Source organism: Copidosoma floridanum, unplaced genomic scaffold (assembly GCF_036245765.1).
Source record: "Copidosoma floridanum isolate Cflo_tuat_1 unplaced genomic scaffold, Cflo_Japanese_pri ptg000016l, whole genome shotgun sequence".
Taxonomy (NCBI): Eukaryota; Metazoa; Arthropoda; class Insecta; order Hymenoptera; family Encyrtidae; genus Copidosoma; species Copidosoma floridanum.
Genome location: NW_028321893.1, coordinates 5,114,160 through 5,134,611, shown reverse-complemented (window position 1 = coordinate 5,134,611; position 20,452 = coordinate 5,114,160). Strand labels below are relative to the sequence as shown.

General features: G+C 35.0%; 1 protein-coding gene across 2 annotated transcripts in view; it reads right to left on the bottom strand.

Annotated features, from left to right (window-relative positions):
- Rpn2 (Regulatory particle non-ATPase 2) overlaps positions 1-20,226 on the bottom strand; it is a 492,767-nt gene extending 472,541 nt beyond the window's left edge. The window contains exons 1-2 of one of the 2 annotated variants that reach the window (XM_089592351.1): positions 19,989-20,226; positions 19,740-19,857 (exon numbers count right to left, since the gene is read on the bottom strand). In XM_089592351.1, coding sequence (XP_089448477.1) covers positions 19,740-19,857; positions 19,989-20,007 — 137 coding nt within the window. In that variant the 5' untranslated portion in view covers positions 20,008-20,226. The remainder of the gene's footprint in view (positions 1-19,739; positions 19,858-19,988) is intronic. The other variant, XM_089592352.1, reaches the window with a different exon arrangement.
- Between the last annotated feature and the right edge of the window lie 226 nt (positions 20,227-20,452).

The following is a 20,452-nucleotide window of genomic DNA, read 5'->3' as shown; positions in this document are numbered from 1 at the left end:
TGGCCCACAAGCAAAGGCTGCAATAGCCGAACATTTTATTAGAAATATTAAAGAAAGAATGTGGCGATACTTTACGCACACAAACAATCGACGCTTCGTAGACATTTTTCCAAGTATAATAGAGTCATACAATCGCACGAAGCATTCGTCAACAAAGATGACACCAGCTTTGACTCGTCAACAAAGATGACACCAGATGACAGACTTTGCACAATGTTGCGCGAGCACGAGAAAACATAAAGCAATTTTATGACAGGCATATTTATTAAAAACAACGTTGGGGATGTAGTTCGTATCAGTAAGACAAAAAGTGTCTTTGCCAAAGGTTACGAAAGTAGTTAAACTTTAGAATTGTTTAGTATTGTCCACCATCAAAAAAAGCAAGTTAAAACCTATGAATTTATGTCTTTACATTTTTGAAGCACGAGTGAGCGAGCGAAGGAGCGAAAAATTGAACGTGGCTTTGCACATATGCATCTATATATATATATATATCTATATATATATATATATATATATAGATGCATATGTGCAAAGCCACGTTCAATTTTTCGCTCCTTCGCTCGCTCACTCGTGCTTCAAAAATGTAAAGACATAAATTCATAGGTTTTAACTTGCTTTTTTTGATGGTGGACAATACTAAACAATTCTAAAGTTTAACTACTTTCGTAACCTTTGGCAAAGACACTTTTTGTCTTACTGATACGAACTACATCCCCAACGTTGTTTTTAATAAATATGCCTGTCATAAAATTGCTTTATGTTTTCTCGTGCTCGCGCAACATTGTGCAAAGTCTGTCATCTGGTGTCATCTTTGTTGACGAGTCAAAGCTGGTGTCATCTTTGTTGACGAATGCTTCGTGCGATTGTATGACTCTATTATACTTGGAAAAATGTCTACGAAGCGTCGATTGTTTGTGTGCGTAAAGTATCGCCACATTCTTTCTTTAATATTTCTAATAAAATGTTCGGCTATTGCAGCCTTTGCTTGTGGGCCACGTGCTATTCTATATTTAATTTGATGTTTTCGTATTGCATTTCACAACCAACAAATTCTTTACCTTTATCCGTTTGCAGACACATTGGTGTACGAACGTCACTTTTTGAAAAAGTATGTTGAAATGCTTTGGCGATGTTCTTTGATGTTTCACCCTTTACAAGTTCCACCTAAGCGTATTTGCTGACAACATCGATGACAATGAGAACATCAGCGTAGCCATCATTGTAAGTTTTTCATGCTCTCAAATCCATTAAGCCAGCTTCCCACGTGTTGTCAAAGTTGGGCACGTTATAGCTTTTTCTGGGAAAAAAATTCCTCATGGATTTATGTAAGTTACAGGCATCTTGACTCTAGCCAACTAATTACGTTTAATTACAGATATTTATGTTTCACGGCACTCGCGAGTTTGTTACCACCAGCTTTTGTAGTGGGTTGCGACGCTTCGTAGTAATTTGTTTGCTAAGTATTATGCATTATTCTATTTCTTTTTAGATTTAGATCCAATGGCTCTTTTAATGCGCGAGAAAAACTTCTATAATGTAACATTGCTACACATGCAACATGCTGTCAATAAAGCGACTGTTTGCTCATCTGGTGGTGATTCTCCGGCAAGCGTACGTGAAAAAGCACATTCAGCCAACACCCGATCGGCTTTTAGACGTTAACCCGTCTTCTTCGTAGCGTAGGCAAGACCGTGTTGACGACATGCTTCATCCAAGGGGCTTATACCCGGATCACCTTGCTCAATGCACTTTGATAGCTTCGTACCAGGATCGAAAAATTTGTATCTAGGTACATGCATCTCGATGAAACGAATTGATCAAAGCGTCGAGAGCACTATTTTTTCCCCTCCTTGAGTTCTACTTCTGTATATTTGCCTTGGTCACTTTTCCGCGCAATCAACGTCTTGTTCGCACTTGTTTCAACGGAGTCACAATTTTAAAAAATTTTTTTTTTTTTTATTTTTCGTCGTCCATCAGTAATTTTAATATTCGGGCGTTTCCGACACACTCTTGCGGGATGTTTGCCATATAAAGTGCCACTTTAAACTGATCACGCCCCACCAGTGTGCGTTTTTTCCTGTCCCGCAACGCATCGTTTACCACATCGACAATGTTTGACTATGGTATGTAAAGGCCACTAATGATAATGGGATGTTCATTGTTCCACTCAAAGTTACCAGAAGCGCGCAATTGGCGTACGATATCTGCAGCTTTTTGACAAAACTTGTTCGGTACCCTTTCAATAATTTCGGCATCCTGTTTTTCCTCTTCTTTACGCTTTTTTTCGTCCTCATCGATGTCGTCGTTAGAGGGATCATTATCATGTGATGCCTTGGTGTTCACTGTGATCGCGTCAGCATGTCGTTTTCTTTCACTATCCAATTTCTTAAGGTAAAAAAATTGGGTTCGTATTAGTGTATCTATGAGCGTTGACATGGGTGTAGATATAGAAAGTTTTTCCTGGGCTGTTAACCTTTTTACACAGATGATTTAAGATGTGAAAAAAACACCCTGAACTGTTTATTGTATTGTTAAATCCACAATTCAATTTGCTACGTCAAACATAAATGACATAAATAATGTAAAAACCAAAAATTGAAAAATAATAATTGAAAAAGGCTAATTAGAACCCGTAAATAAGCTTTAAACCAGAAATAACGTACACAGAAGTTGATATTCACGCGAGCTACCCTAATTTAAAAACAGGTTGTTCTACACGTATATCAACGTAGCACATCCACTCGCGAACCCCATGATAAGAACTTGTAGGGAATTTGTAGCTAATTTGTAGTAAATTTGTAGTGCGAGAATTGATTTTGTAGGGCCTAAATAACGCCCCATACGCTCGGATGTGCCAACTCGATATCAAGCTACCACATCTTACCGCGATGCGGGGCATTCAGGGGGATGGAAAAAACGATATATTTTGTAGCTAATTTGTAGCTTTCAGATGCATATCACAGATCTAGTCTAGAAAGCACCCTTGCGATAATAGGGGGTGTCACTGAACTCTGAGATCGGCCAAATTTTGCCAGTGCAGTATCGAGCGATCTAGATCGGTCTATAATTAGTAGCTAATTTGTAGTAAATTTGTAGTGCGAGAATTGATTTTGTAGGGCCTAAATAACGCCCCATACGCTCGGATGTGCCAACTCGATATCAAGCTACCACATCTTACCGCGATGCGGGGCATTTAGGGGGATGGAAAAAACGATATATTTTGTAGCTAATTTGTAGCTTTCAGATGCATATCACAAATCTAGTCTAGAAAGCACCCTTGCGATAATAGGGGGTGTCACTGAACTCTGAGATCGGCCAAATTTTGCCAGTGCAGTATCGAGCGATCTAGTTTGGTAGCTGATTTTTAGTGAATTCGTTTAGCAAGAGTTAATTTAAATCAAGTTGGCTTGAAAATACTAGTTTTTTCATTTACATTCGTATACGTGTATCTTTACTAACGACTAGAACAAACAATAAATTTGCAGGTGAACAGATTGGACTATGCACATATTGTTTTAAAATGTGTACTTAAAAAAAAACAAATTAGTTGATTTACACAGAATAGAGCTCAAAGGTTACTACTTAAGACGTTTACTGCGTCCTGAGTAAGAAAAATAGAGTTCGCACCTGGTGCACATCAAATCGGGGAAACCACAAGGGGTGAGAGGTGTTTAATTCTATGGGAGCCAATTTAACACGCCATGCTTTTGTATACCTATCTATATTTTATTTAGCATATTTAAGCTACTACTTTAGAGCCCTCCAAGAATACTTCCTTGTTGTTAAGAAAGCTGATCAGGAGCGGCCAGTAGAAGTGCATTCTATCTCTCTCTAGCCAAGTCCTGATTGGTCTAGCTAACGGAACAGTAGTTTAATAAGAAAGCGATTTGTATACAGTTAGATTAGCACAGTAAATTTTTTTCTCATCATATAAATAAACAAATACTTTAATTTAAAATTCAGAACAAAATTGGATCTCTAATTAAAAACTTATGAATAAAGGACAAGGGTACTCTCTAAATATCATCCAGTGAAATTTCACCGAAATGGGGTAGTGAAAATCGTTCCACTAGAGTTCAGTGAAATTTCACTGATTCAAGTAGTGAAATATTCACTATTTCAATTCAGTAGAACTTTCACCGATGACTTACTGAATGAACAGTGTAAATTTTCACTGAATCAACAGTGAGAAATCCATGAATGTTTTCCTAAAAATAATATTGAAAATTCAATAGTAATTCCACACAATATTTAAAAAAAATGTATTTCAGAATATTATATTCGAATATGAATGAATAATAATTTATATTGTATAACATATTGTTGAATAATTGAAACATAGTAATCAATACAAATTTACTTACAAATATGATTTATAATAGAAAAGTACTTCTAAAAAGTTTTGGCACACCAGGTAATTGAGCCCCCAACTTGCGGCACTCTAGTCAGATGTCTCACCACTTTGGCCATAAGACTAGGGTCTCAAAAATACAAAAAACGTATACTTACCGTGCCAGAACGAATTTAAATACAAGGTCTGATAAATCCAATCAATTAAGACAACATAACTTTTTAAAATGATTTTTGTGGTTAAATTCATCTACTGTTAATATACACATGTCTCCTGTAATACATGTTGTCCTGCAAGCCTCGTGTAAACTTATAAGTTTAAACTCACTGCTTAAATAAGTAACGTTTCCACTACTTTTTCAGTGGGATGAATAAGGTCTTAAAATATCAGTGGATTTTTCACTAATTCTTCAGTGAAATTTTTTCAACTGGATCAAATAGTGAAATTTCCACTGGATGATATTTACAGAGTAAGCTAATGAATATATCTAACTATTTAACTTGTTTGATCGTTTACTTATCTATTAAGTGCAGTTTCTAATATTAGTAATTTTTGATTCAGCGATCCCCGGATCAGGCCAGCGTGTACATGGAATTTTTTTTTTTCTCAATAATGAATTAGGATCATTTGCGGATTATTAAAGGTATTTTAAATTGCAATTTAAATGCAACATTTACATTCGTAATGAAATTTTCGACTTTTTTAATAGTTCAATATTTTATACATACTTTATGATTATATTACTATACTTTAAAGTTTGATTTATTCACACGGCAATGAAACAGATGTGCTTTAATTGGCTGGAAATTTGTATAAGAAAGGGTGGTGAGGATGACCAAGAAAAACATAATGATACGAGACGATGTATCAAATAACGATCAGTAAATTAGCTTAAAAAATATTCAGTATCAGTTGCTGTATGTGAATATCTGAATAAGTATTACCGAATTACTTTATGATATAAAAGATTAACTATGATGTATAGCAATAAAGAGGATCCAACCCAATAAAAAAAAAAACTTATCTACATGTACGATCTACATAGATATACTTTTACGCGGATGTAGAGTCATGAAACAAAATTGATTTCGATCCATATGGATTTTTTTTATTGGGAACATTGCTTTTTATGCAAGATGATGTTAAAAACTACAGATTCATCGCGTCACAAATATTTTAATTGTTGGGCAGTTAAGAGATTTATTCGAGAACTTTGAATGAAGCGCTCACGGCATTTTAGTAGTATTGAAATGTATATATATATATGCCAGTAATTGTCCTGAGCAGCTTTAAGTTGTCTTCTTAAATAAAACTAAAGGCAAAAACAAAGGCCTTAAAACAGAAAGAGAGAAAATAGCTCGTCATGGCAGAAAAAGTATGAACAATTTTTTTTTAATTTGCTCGAATACTTAGATTCGGATTGTACACTAAGTCCCTTTTTTGTTTTAAGGCCTTTAATTACAGTTTTCTTTATTCCAAAATTCGATTTATTTTTGACAGCACACAAACCTCAATATCAGGAAATTTCTTTCTGGCAGGTTTCTTAACACGAAAGTAATGAGGAAAATAGTAGAAATCAAGGCTTTCCGTAAAAAAATTTTATATAATAGTCGATTATACAATGTCGATGCTCCAGATGAAAACTATGCCGTTTCGTCGTCCCAGGCGAAGACTATGCTCTTTTTCGTAGTCTAGACGAAAACTATGCTCTTTTTGGTCCCAGACGGACGAATACTATGCCTTTTTCTCGAGCCCTGACGGAAACTAAGCCCGTTTTTCTAGTTTATACGAAAACTATACCCTTTTTTTGGTCCTGGACGAAAACTATGCTTTTTTTTCGAATCCAGGCGACAACTATGCCATTTTCTCGTGTTCTGACGAAATATGTGGTCTTTTTTTTAGCTTGGACGATAATTATTTTTTTTTTTCTTGGTATGAATTATTTGTTCTGTTCCAAAACGATTACTCAAATATTTTGCGATAGTTTAAAGTATTCTAATTACAAACCTAAATGCAAGGTGAGCTTCGCTACTAACAGCTATTTTATTATGGTAACTCTTTGTGAATCATGCTAGTATTCGTTCGAACTCCGAAAAAAAGGCGTAGTCTTCGTCCAAACTATAGAGTAAAAGGCATAATTTTTGTCTGGGCCTAGTAAAAAGGCATCGTCTTCGTCCAGGCTTCGAAGCAGGGCACAATCTTCGTCTGGGGCGTCGGTATCTTACTAATATATAAAGCAGAAGCGCTAAAACCGTTGTAATCGCTAACCGCGAGAACTACTAAACCGATTTTGTTGAAATTTTGCACACTGATTCATGATACTTCCTAGATGGTTTTAGTATAGTTTTTATCTTAACAAATTTAATAACATTAGCAATAAATGAGCTCAAAGTTTTGCAAAAATATGCCAGCTTTTCACTTTAGTTTAGTAAAATCTGCTAGGTGGCGTCAACATAAAATCGAAGCTACCTGCAGCATAATTAAATAAGTGTGGTTATAATACGCTGGAGCGTCTCCATAGTGTTGTAGTCGAGCTTCGGCAACTCAACGAACTGTATTAAGAATGCTGATAATAGTCTTGCAGCTGGGTATCCCGGTTACGGACGACACTCTTCTCTAAGGGGGAAGGGACCTAAGTGTCCATTCACCCTGAATCTCGACGAGTGCCGTCAAAAAAAAAAAAATTAATTCCAACCGATGCCGTCTCTACCACAATACCAGGTAATATATCTAGCCAGAGCACAATCTGCTCCAACTCATCAGAGTTGTGAGGGAGTTCCACCATCCCACTTGGTGCAGTTAAAGAATTTGTGGCTACAAATGTAAGCAAGGGAAGAAAACAGCTCTGAGCTCTGAGGGGCATGGGCAGCCACAACGGCTACCTTCTTGGTCGTCGCGTCCCCAATGCGCTTACCCACATGTTCCCGTCTAACGATGAGCGGTTGGTTATCCGGGGAACGACCCGAGACGATATATCCTTGAACAGCAACGTACCTCCCTCCATCACAGTCTCCGTATATAGAGACTCCTAGGGTAAGAATCAAGCTACCCATAGCCAGCTCTTCATCATCAGGAATAATAATAAAGAATGGCCTGGAAGTTTCACCACTGGCACTTTTTAGGGCCATTATAAGTATTTACGTTCCCTACTTAACCATTAATTTCATCGGTTCTTTTTAGGGGCCACCTAAGTGTAAACTACCTTGCCAACTAATACATTATTACTACAATTTCCGGAAGCGATCCGTCGACTAAAAGACTATATTAACTAAAGACAGGCACTATTAAACCAAGTCAGCCATTCACTGGCAGACGTCACCTGAGGAGTTGTTTCTCGCAAGGTTGGAAAACCCGGTGACCGACGACCCTATATTACTCGATATTACCTTCTCGACTCTAAGCATTCAACCAGGAATCACTGATACTCTCCAAGGTTTGCGCTGGGCAAACCCATAACAGCTATAAAGAGAAAAAAACTGGAGCCAACGGGACAGCCTCCACTGGACAAGTATCACTAACCAATCTCCCCATCTAAGATCACCAAAACAACTGAATCTGCAAATAAAAAAGGTGCTTTAGACACCAACGTCTTCGACATTATACCGGGAGACGTTGGGAAAGAGCACTACAACTAGCCCCAAAGCATCGAACTTTGTAATTTTTCTTCCGATCAGTCTTGGTTTTTAACAGCAGGCCAGAGAAGATCACCCTGAGGTATCCAGGCAGTCACAATTGCTGTTAACTGCAGTCAAGAATGAGTTAACTTAAGAAGCTCACCGGTCTTTTTTAGGGCCATCGGACGTCGAACTACCTTGCCAACAAATATATTAGAACTCATCAAAGTTGACAGAAAACAGCCTTTAGGGGTCACACAAATTTTAAGCATGCCAAAAGTCGCAAGAGGGTGAATCGGAAGAAAAACTTCAAGTGTATCTCATAAATACAATTTTACTTAGGCGTCAAAAAACTGACGCAGAAAATTTATCGAGATTGAAACGTGAAAGATCAGCTTTTCATTGTACCCTCACAGCAATCTCTGAAATCTTTAAAGATCCTACTTCAGATTTTTAAATAAGTAGAAAATGTTTTTGTGTTTTTGTGGCAATAAAACTGTAGGGTTTAAGGTCCAGGACTTTGTTGCTCTGGTAATAAAGTTGTGAGATATGAGAAAAAAAAATTTTTTTAAATATAAATTTTTGGGGATTTAAAATCTTAACAGCTTTAAAAAATAGCCGTTTTCGTGAATTACACGGGAGAAACTGTAAATCAACGGCTTCTTATGGCCACCGATTATTTTATGGCATAAAGAATGCACGGTACTTTTTAGCACAATAATTTTTTTGAATTTTTACACCTCATTATATAACCAAATAAACTATATGGATTCCGAAAAAATATGTTTTTAATAAGAAGATTTTTGTTCTTAGATGTATCAGGAATATGTGTAAAATTTCTAACTGAAAATGTTTCACATTACATGTCAACACACTACGGTGTTTTATTTAGTAAGTCTTGGGCGAAGCCGAGACGGGGGGCTGCTAGTATATTATATGTAAGAGATAATATCTATATTGTATAGACAATAGATAATAATGGACTGTGATTCAGCAAATCTCATTTTATTTTTAAAGTTATACTTTTTTTAATTTTTTTTTCAATTTTTTTTTAGAGTATTATTAAAAAAAAAAACAAATAACGGTTTCTCGAATTTTTTTGGTTTTTCTTTTAATATCTTCTGACAAACTGACTCTAACGCCTCGGTTAAAGAAAGTGCTAATTCAAAATTACCTGGAAAGAAGCGCTCACTAAAAATTTACTCTAAAAAAGAGCTAACTTAAAATTGCCTGAAAGAAAATGCTAACTAAAAATAGGGTTAGGGAAGGCGCTCAGAGAGATTTATTTCGTAATAAAGATGGAAAAGGCACAGAGTTTGAATCATCTCATCAATTTTGCAGTTCTTGAAATGGCCCTTAAAAGCTATTATCTTTAAAATTTAGTGAGCTTTCACACGATCACTTATGACTATTATTTCTTGCATGTTTTTTGTACAAAATATATATTGCTCTTTAACCCAAGAATAAAAAATAACTTTCTTTAAGTCAATTTTTTTGTTAACGCTTTCTTTGTCCAAGGTGCCGATTTGATCCAAAACATGTATACCCGCTTCCTACTATTTTCTTATTATTACGTAAAGAAACATGGCAGGAAGAATTGTCTCAGGGGAACACTACACAACATATACTACACGGTGTAATTCATTGAAGATATTTACATTCAATGAAAATTAAAGTATTGAATTAATACAGAAATAATAACAGTAATTGACAAAATTAGTATTATTCATACAATACATGTTTGTTTAAGGAGACTTTATCGTCTTTGATGTATTCAACCAAGAAGAGGAGAACCATGCAGTTACACTAGACCAACTGTATAAATGTATAAAAAACCCCTTAAACGGAAAAGAAGAAATTTTTCTTGTTGGTGTTGTCGATTTTAAAGGAATTGGAGGATTAAGACACCGTAGTAATGATAACTGTACGACCAATCATCATGTGTCATACATTTACCGTCGTGGAAATACCTCTTGGATGGAGGTAGATGATTTAAAAAAATCGTCGAGTTTTCGAGCGCGTAATTACAAAGTTGTGCCACGGCTGTTACTATATGTAAAAAAAATATAGTTTTTCTATTTTCCTATTCATTTACTGTATTTAATTCAATTTACTTTTAACTGTCGTTAGTTATTATAACTCTTTCAGTTTACACTTACATCAGTAAATATATAATATCAAAGTATAAATTCTGTTACATGCACAGTGTATCCAAATTTTATGAGTACTTGCTTCGCATACAGGTGTATCTATACACTTATACGTAAAAAATCTCGAAATTAAAGATCTTAAACACTCGACGTCTAGAAATAATATACAATAGAACACTGGCGACATTTGGCCGATCTCAAAGTTCAGTGACACCCCCTATTATCGCAAGGGTGCTTTCTAGACTAGATCTGTGATATACATCTGAAAGCTACAAATTAGCTACAAAATATATCGTTTTTTCCATCCCCCTAAATGCCCCGCATCGCGGTAAGATGTGGTAGCTTGATATCGAGTTGGCACATCCGAGCGTATGGGGCGTTATTTAGGCCCTACAAAATCAATTCTCGCACTACAAATTTACTACAAATTAGCTACTAATTATAGACCGATCTAGATCGCTCGATACTGCACTGGCAAAATTTGGCCGATCTCAGAGTTCAGTGACACCCCCTATTATCGCAAGGGTGCTTTCTAGACTAGATCTGTGATATGCATCTGAAAGCTACAAATTAGCTACAAAATATGTCGTTTTTTCCATCCCCCTGAATGCCCCGCATCGCGGTAAGATGTGGTAGCTTGATATCGAGTTGGCACATCCGAGCGTATGGGGCGTTATTTAGGCCCTACAAAATCAATTCTCGCACTACAAATTTACTACAAATTAGCTACAAATTCCCTATAAGTTCTTATCATGGGGTTCACGAGTGGATGTGCTACGTTGATATACGTTTGTTCTACAACCGACGGAAGCCGAGACATCGATGATTTTTCGACCACGAGCGATTTTGAGCGCGCGATATTAGATTCCGCGCCAGCCACGCGCAAGCAGCTGCAGAATAGAGGGTTCGCTCGAGACTTGGATGGGATAGTCATCACGCAAGTAACCTTCACTTTTACATTGTGTTTTTGATGGAAATCGGCAGTTAATGATTATCAAATATTTTTTTTCTCAACATTATAAGGATTAAAGAGTAACATGTCTAAACCTCAACTGTCTATGTTAATCAGCAAAGCCATGAGAATTAAAATAAAAACAAAAACTATTTTGTCTTCAGGGGGTCGTAGAACACATTTTTTTTCGTTTTTTATTTAAATTTTAGAAAAATTTCAACTTTTACAATGAAAAATGTTCGATTAAAATTACACTCAATTAGTGATAATATTCGATTTGAAATTAATCATTTTTTTGCAGCTCACTTTACCAGTAATCTAGTGCCAAAATTGAGTTAACTCAATAAGATACATTAAGTTAAGCTCCTTACAAACAAAAAAAGCTTTTGCTGTCCAGCTGTAGAAATTAATCGTCAAAAAACTATTTTTTTATAAGCAATTACAATTGTGCAAAAACGGTTAAACGTACAACATCCAGGTTTGGAGGCGTTGTAGTGCCATACAAGAGCTCAAATTTCTTTACGTTTTCAGATGTTTCAGATTGATTTCTTATTAGTTATGAAAAAATTGTGAAAAAACCGCGATTTTAGCGGTTATTTACATTTTGCAACTAAAACAATTACCTGATTGTTAACTGTCAGGGCTTATTTTGTAGATCTTTTGAGTACCTACATTTTTTATTTGAGGTATTTTTTCATGAATCCAACAGGAAAAATGCTACGATTAGAAAAGTACGTTTTCATGCCGTTATTGGGCTAAAAAACAATTTTCCAAATAAATTCAGCTGTCCAAAACAATTTATTATTGATTCTCACTACAAAAAGCTTTTAAAACAGGGAGCAAACTTACTTTTGCACTTTTTTTCAAAAGAGGGGTCTGAGCTTCTCCTTTTTCTGGTCTCTTAAAAATATTTGTGTTTCTTTACTGTCTAAGGTAGTTTTCAGTATTTTCAATTGTTTACAGATATGCGGTAAGTTACACTTTTAAAAATAATGTAGTGTTTGCATCATAGCTCCAATGTTAAAAGAGTGATAACGACGTGGCAAATCCGTCTCAAATTTTTTACACATATTTCTCGACACCTATATTAGTTTTGCTGAAAATTTCGTACCTTGTTAGATACTTTTGATTTAGAAAACAACTACCTTAATATTATCCAACATTAATTTGTGAAGTGCGTTTTTGCTCACACTGTTGTTGCATACACAATAGGAAATGGTTTACCTCTAATCTGACTGCCTACCGCTTACCATAAGTACTTAGACATGGTTACCTCTTTGTGCAGAACAACCAAACTCTCTTAAGTCATGAAATTCTTTTAGTACATCTTTTTTTGTATCATACTCTCACCACGAGTTTGTACTCATTTCATCTCATAACAAAACACATTCTATAACCTTTTCTGATATTCTTTCACTTTTTCCTTTTAAAATCCCTAATAATTTCCCTGTCTTTCTGGGTGACAAATCTTATTCGTTGACCCACTTTTTTACTAACGTAATAAGGGTAGTGAAACATGTTTTTTATTTCGCTAGTACCAGTATGCTTTGGGTGACTTGTAACATCAATTGATAGCTATATCTTTTTTATTACCTAGCTACTTTAAACATTTTACACGTCTTACTTGCATTAAAAAAATGACAAAACATTTATATTCGATATTTGAAAACTAAAAAAAAAAAATTTATTTTCAGAACATTTCGTAACATTTTCCTATACATTAATTATTCTGCTTTTCTTTTTGTGAAAATTTTTTGTAACTTCTTATTGCTCGATTTTAAAGCTTATACTTTTGCTAAGTTACATTTTGCAACTTTTTCTGTTTTTTCTTTGGATTTAACACTTTTAGCTAATTTTATTTATAATGACTCTATTTCTCTTTCTAACTTGTCGTTGGAAGCGTGTTTGATAGATTTATTGGTATTGAAGTTAATATTTAATAATAACACAGTATTTGCAAAATCTGCATTAAAAATCTGTGTATCGACATTGTCGTCATTAAGCAACTAAAAATTTTAAAGACTTCTAAAGTCATCAAGGGGTAGTACTAAATTAAGAGATTTCAACCCATTCACCATACAAAACATCGTGTTCGGTAAAATATTTACTACACACTTATTAGCTGTTTATCTGTTTATCCTGAAAAATTGTTATCCAAACAATTGTTTTTACACCTGTGTATTGAGAAAATACAATTTCCAAAATAGAATGGGTAATGATACGATATTGAAAAATTCCTACAAAAACGTGTATTTCGAATCAATGTAATCATTTTTATTTTTTGTATGAACATTGTTTACTAAAAATCGACGTGGGACTAGAAAAAGAAAAGAGGTCTACGTTAAACACTATTCACATTGCAAATAAATTTTACTAACTTGTAGCTCATTACAATACGAGGAAGCGTTATATATCATTGAGGTTTCCATTATGAAATATAGGTGTAAGAAAACGCTGTGTTGTTCTGTGTAACAGTAGCGCAAAGACAGATGGAGTAAAATTACATAAATTTCGATGATTATCTAACTGTAAATAAAGGTAATTTTTATGTGCATTGCAACTTAGACAATCTTCAAAATAATTTGAATAAAACGTACATACGGGTTAACTTTGTATGGAGCTAAAGTAACCAAGGTCTGCCTTATTACGACGGCACTTGTCAAATTGTTCACTCCATCACTTTGAAATTCGATAAAACAAATCGAGTGAGTGATATTCCTAAGCCTGTTTTTATGATTACATCCATTATTAGTTGAATAAATATACTAATTTTTTGCTAATTAATTGATTATTACTAAAAGTGTGCATCTCTGTATGCTGTTAACGTATAATGTGGGTACCCGCGGTTGCATGATTCTGACACTAGGAGTGGCGCTGCATGACATGCACCTGGCCAATATCTATGAACTACGTGGATTTGATACCACTGGCTTCCCTTCAGGTTTTTAACTTATTTCACTGGCAGGGGCGCTACATGTCATTCTGAGAGCGATCAGAGCTCGTTCTATCTACTTTAAGTTCAAGAGAGTCGGTCAAGAGGGTTGAGAGGAGTCTACCGTGAGAGTTGAGACGATTTGGTTGATAATACGCTCTTCCCTCACGAATAGAAGTAATAAAGGATTGTTGAATAAAAATGTTCTCATTATCTTGCGTGCACCCTAAGCCACCGTTTTTCTACGTAACATAATAGTTAACTAACTTTTTTTTTTATCTGCATGTAAAATACTTCAGTTCCACCGTTTTGGTGTTGTCATCGAGATGGTAGGACCTTACATTGTCGTTTTACTTATGTTCAATCATGTCCTGCTTGTACAAAAAAAAAATTAACATTTATTTCGAATATCATCAGTTTTTATCTGATTTTACAGGTGCAAAAGCCTATTAGAAATTAAAAGATTTTTTAACGGTTTCTATTGGACATCTTTAATAGGGTAGCTCAATTAAGTAGGGAGAAATGCATGTAATACTGAAATATGTGCTTTACCTGTAGGATTGTTACATAGAATTTAAATAGAAATTATCATAAAACTATGTTGATACATGTTGGTACGTTTGCTGAAGGAATGGCCTCTAAAACAATCTTTTAGATACAATATAACAATTTTGGCACACGCATGCTCTGAAAAACTGATTGAGGACTTCTGTGGTGCACTTCTCATAGAAAAAAAAAAAGCTACAGTTAGTCATGTAACTTGTCATAAAGGAATGGTAGATTATACATTGATCAGTTGTTCAAGAACTACTAAGGTCTTTATTTTAGTTTATTGTCAGTGTTAAAATTAAAAAATAAACCTTACCAGGCCGCAGTCATGTGAGGTACAAAATAAGTATAAAGTAATATTACTGTAAAATTAGATGGCAGAATCTTCCGATGATTTAAAAACAACTTTTTACCGCCTACGCTGTTTACATCTTATGCATCACGCTCACATCTGTTTCATACGCTCACACACTTATTCCTACTCCATACTTGATACCTAAAATGTTAGTTTTGTTTAAAAAAATGTTAATAATTGTATAGACAATTATTTATTTATTTTAAAAGTGACAAATTAATGATGAGTTAATAAATGTTCATTAAAACATAGGAAAGCATCTCTTCTAAAACACACTACTTTTTATTAAGTTTTCGAAAAAAACGTTTAACTAAAAAAGTTAATTCACTGAATAAATTATTTATGTATTACTGTCATTTATTATCAAGCTAAATTAATATATAAACTGTACATAAAAATGTATACTGGAAATAAGATATTAACCACACCACAAGAAGTAATCTAATTTTCAATACGGGGACTGCTCATGGCATATTGGATAGCCCTTATCTCGACTAGTATGCAAGAGGTCAGGGGCTTACATCTACTTGGAACCTGTGGGTTAAAAGAAATGAAATTCATGAAATTCAAAATGTGTGGTGTAATGCAGTGTGAAGAAGAAGGAAATGGCGTGGAACAGAGGGGTAGGGTGCGATGCAGGGAGGTGTAGAGGGGACTCCACTGCTGGTGTAGCACTGCAGCGGGATGAGATGGACTGGGCGAAATCAGCAATCGACCGGGAAGATTAATTCGCCCGCAATTTTTTTGCACCATCTAGTTAAAAATGTGCTACTGCATGGGGAAGTACAGTTTGCAGGGCGGAAATGTGGTCAGAAATTGTTTAAACAAATTTTTTTTAAACAATTTATAAAAATTAACTTTTTCAAGAAAAAAAAATTGCTCCTTATTCTTTGGTCCATTCCTAGCAAAAAATCCATTGGGATGCATATACCTAAACCTTATAGATTTCGAGTAAAAAACTCTTTAAAAAATGCGTTTTTTGCGATATTTGATCACGTGTTACTCAGTTATTGGTGCGTTATTTGTAACTTACCAGGGCTCAAATTTTACGTTGAAGCGTGCACTTTTAGATAAACAAAAAATTTAGAAACGTTAGCTGCTTGGCAAGAACGGTATGGTTGATCTAAGCATAGTCGTTTATGTACCTACCATCCATGATTGCGTATACCTGAAGGAGGGAAATCAACAGGGAAAATTAATTCGCCAGCAATTTTTTTGCACCATCTTGTTTAAGATGTGCTACTGTTTAAATAACATGATTTTTATAGTTACATGCTTTTATTAAGCCATTTGGCAGAGGGCTTCTTGTCGTAAATACAGGTACTAGTGTATTATTCAGATACTTGTAACCAACTTGTTTTAGATCTAGTTACTTGGAAATGAAATGAAATGCATTTTGATTGAATACTGTATTTTAAGCTTCAAAGAAGTCGTTCAAATTTTTTGTACATTAAAAAACATTTTCATGATACCGATTTAGAAACCTACAAATAGCAAAATCCGTGTTTTTTGAAATTTCAAGAGTTTTTTACTCAAAATTTATTAACTTTAGAGAAAAATGTGTTCAGAAATTTTTTGTTCGTTTTGATCACAGCAGTACAAAATAGTTATTTACGTAACAAGTGCGGAAAAGACGATTTCCCGCACGAGTTGTGATTGACTCGTACGAGTGGCCGGAGTTGACGGGATCGAGTGCCAGTTGAGCACACGAGTTACCGTCACCGGCCACGAATGCAAGTCCATCACACGAGTGCGGGAAATCGTCCCGCACGAGTTGCGTACAAGTTTTTTCGCAATGTGTGAGGAAAATAGGTACAAAATAGGTTTGAATTTTGATTTCCAGTGTGTAGCAAAATTTTTTCCGGTGTGTGGCAAAACCTTTTTCACACACCTTTTCCGCACACTATTGCGGAAAATGGGTGTTTTCCGCACTGGTATTAGTGTGGAAAATCGATTTTCCCACATAGTGTGTGACAAAGATTTTTCCGCACAGTGTGCGGAAAAGGTGTGTGAAAAAGGTTTTGCCACACACCGGAAAAAATTTTGCTACACACTGGAAATCAAAATTCAAACCTATTTTGTACCTATTTTCCTCACACATTGCGAAAAAACTTGTACGCAACTCGTGCGGGACGATTTCCCGCACTCGTGTGATAGACTCGCACTCGTGGCTGGTGACGGTAACTCGTACCTTGCGATCACACTCGTGCTACGCACTCGTGTGCTCAACTGGTACTCGTTCCCGACAACTCCGGCACTCGTGTGAGTCAATCACTACTCGTGCGGGAAATCGTCTTTTCCGGACTTGTTACGTAAATAACTATTTCGAAATAAGTGTGCGGAAAATAGGTGTTTTCAGCACTGATGTTAGTGTGGAAAATCGATTTTTCCACCCTCGGGTGATTTTGGGAGGGTGGTACTTCCTCGGGCAATAAAGCAGTTTTCTGATACTCATCCGAAGTCTCCTTTACGAACCTCGTTACGGACCTCACCTTCGGCTCGGGCCGCAAACCTCTCGGTTCGCAAACAAAGACTTTTCAAACTCGTCGGAAAACTACTATTCCCACATAGTGTGCGGAAAAGGTGTGTGGAAAATATTTTCCGCACACTATTGCGAAAAAATTTTTTTCTTACGAATTTATTGATTTTTTGTATTTAAAAAAAAAAAAAAAATGATTAAACAATTTCTGACCGTATTTCCACCTAGCAAACTGTACTTCCCCATAAAGTAGCACATCTTAAACAAGATGGTGCAAAAAAATTGCAGGCGAATTAATTTTCCCTGTTGATTTCCCTCCTTCAGGTATACGCAATCATGGATGGTAGGTACATAAACGACTTTGCTTAGATCAACAATACCGTTCTTGCCAAGCAGCTAACGTTTCTAAATTTTTTGTTTATCTAAAAGTGCACGCTTCAACGTAAAATTTGAGCCCTGGTAAGTTACAAATAACGCACCAATAACTGAGTAACACGTGATCAAATATCGCAAAAAACGCATTTTTTTAAGAGTTTTTTACTCGAAATCTATAGGGTTTAGGTATATGCATCCCAATGGATTTTCTGCTAGTAATGGACCAAAGAATAAGGAGCAATTTTTTTTTTGAAAAAGTTAATTTTTATAAATTGTTTAAAAAAAAATTTGTTTAAACAATTTCTGACCACATTCCGCCCTGCAAACTGTACTTCCCCATGCAGTAGCACATTTTCAACTAGATGGTGCAAAAAAATTGCGGGCGAATTAATCTTCCCGGTCGATTGCTGATTTCGCCCCGTCTAAGAGGAGCGGCGTACATGGGACTAGCGGGACGCGGTGAGGGGAAGGATGAAATCAGAAATTCACTTCTATTATATATTTTCTTAATGTCACTTAAATTGTTAACATTCTTAGATTGTTCAGCTTTGTTTATCCGAATTATTGCAGTTATATTTTTGGCCAATGGTGATACTAATGCTGATTAGAACATAACGGATAAGCTGAAAGGTATTTTAGTTCAAGCCATGGAGCCAAAAAACTCTCAAAAATAATTTAGCATACTTTATAATAGATAAATAGTGACTCAAGAGGAGTATTTTGATTTCGTCTGACTTGTATAAACACCATGTAGCAGCATCTACCTTGTGTTTACTTTGATTAGACAAACATGAAATTTGAAACTATGAGAATGTGCATAAGGTCCACAATTAAACTATTACGGCATTGAAACGAGCCTTACTGATTTTAATTGAATTGAGACAACCAAAAGACAAATAGAAGATCTATGAAAATAAAAGAATCAATATAATACAAACGTCAGATCTTCTAATTATGAAAACACACATGTTATCAGCTTGCCAGTACTCCATAACATTAGGTATTTTATATAAATTAAGACAATATTTATTAATTATTATCAAATGAAACTGTAAATCCGCTGATCATTTAATATGAAGTGGACAGATATAAACAGTCTCAACTCTTTTAATCAGTGTGATATAAGCTTTCGTGATAAAATTATTGTGGTGAATTCAGTAAGTGTACTTACTAAGCAGGGGTCACATGATCATAAGTTCAAAACTTACTGGTGTTAATGTTAAAGTATTTTTTTTTTTTTGTTTTTTTTAGAAATGCATAAGCTTTTGTTTAAGGTGTTCTTTTGTTGGTTTCTTCAATTTAGATACACTTTTTTAGCCAACACAAGCCTACTTAAGAGCCTACACAAGAAGTTCAAGCTCTATTGTTATGAAAAATACGTTTCATGTTAACAGTTATACTTAGGAATTTGATCGTTTTCTCAACATTTCACCTGTTAAACCCTTGAAAAAAAGTCAAAATACATTTCTGTAGACGGTGTACTTTAACAAAATCAAAATAGTACAAAATTTTGCATAGCTTGACATACAAGAAACTAAATATTCGAAATAAAACGAATTGAAATTAAACTACATTTTATAAGTTGTGATAGGCCTCTTTAAAACCAGGGACCAATTTTCCTGTGCACTACTTATACTATTGTACTTATTAAACATGTTATCTAGCCATGCACAAGGTAGCAAGAATTTGATGATTAGGGACAATTTCGAATGTAAGGAATAGGAGAGAGCAAGAGTTCAAAGAAATCGCGCAGCAGTTTATAAAGCTCTTTCTGTACATCTGTGCAACATAACTTTCGAGACAAAACAACTTAGTCACTTTGTAGACAGAAATTTATAAATTATATACTTCTTATGATTGTTCAATTTTCTGACACCGATTTTAAAAGTTATTATTATTGAGAGTGTGAGATATTAATAACAATAGTGTTAGTCATATCGTTATGCTTTAAAATATTACGGTATACTTGATATAGTTACATTTTTTCAATTGCTTCGGAGATTTCAGGCCAGAACTCATCAACTACCTTATCTAATTTTTGAAGTGCAAAGACTTTCAATTCTGGTATGGGTTCCTCCAGCAAAGATATGATCCCTGCTGCAAAAATCATAATTCTGTATTACCATCTACATTAGAGATCATAACACGTGACAGCCTACTATTCTTTAAACTTTTAAATTAACAACTCATTTTACTTGGATTCAAGATAACAATTTTTCAACACTTACCAGCAGAAGTTATGTTCATTTTGAGAAATAGGTATATAATTAAAAAATGACTCTACAGTAGAAACGTGAATTACATTAAATAACTTGTTTGTAGCTTAATTGCTTATTTTAACCGTAACAGTTTCCAATTGACGTGAACAAATTCTTCGTAGATACAATGAGATGGCTAAAATACTGTTTACCTACAGTGGGAGACACAACTTTTTGCGATACGAATAAAGCTACGATCGTGTATAGACCTTTGACTTCGAGTCGAGTACTCAATACTACTCATAGGGTATGTTCCAGTAACGCTCTCCAACAACTTACCCACAACTTAAACATGACGCAAGATATTGTAAGACATAATTAAGTTGTCGGTAACTGAACGTGACGCAAGATATTGTAAGACATAATTAAGTTGTCGGTTAGTTGTCAGAAAGCGTTATACTGGAGATTCGTTCACCTTACAATCCAGGGACGGT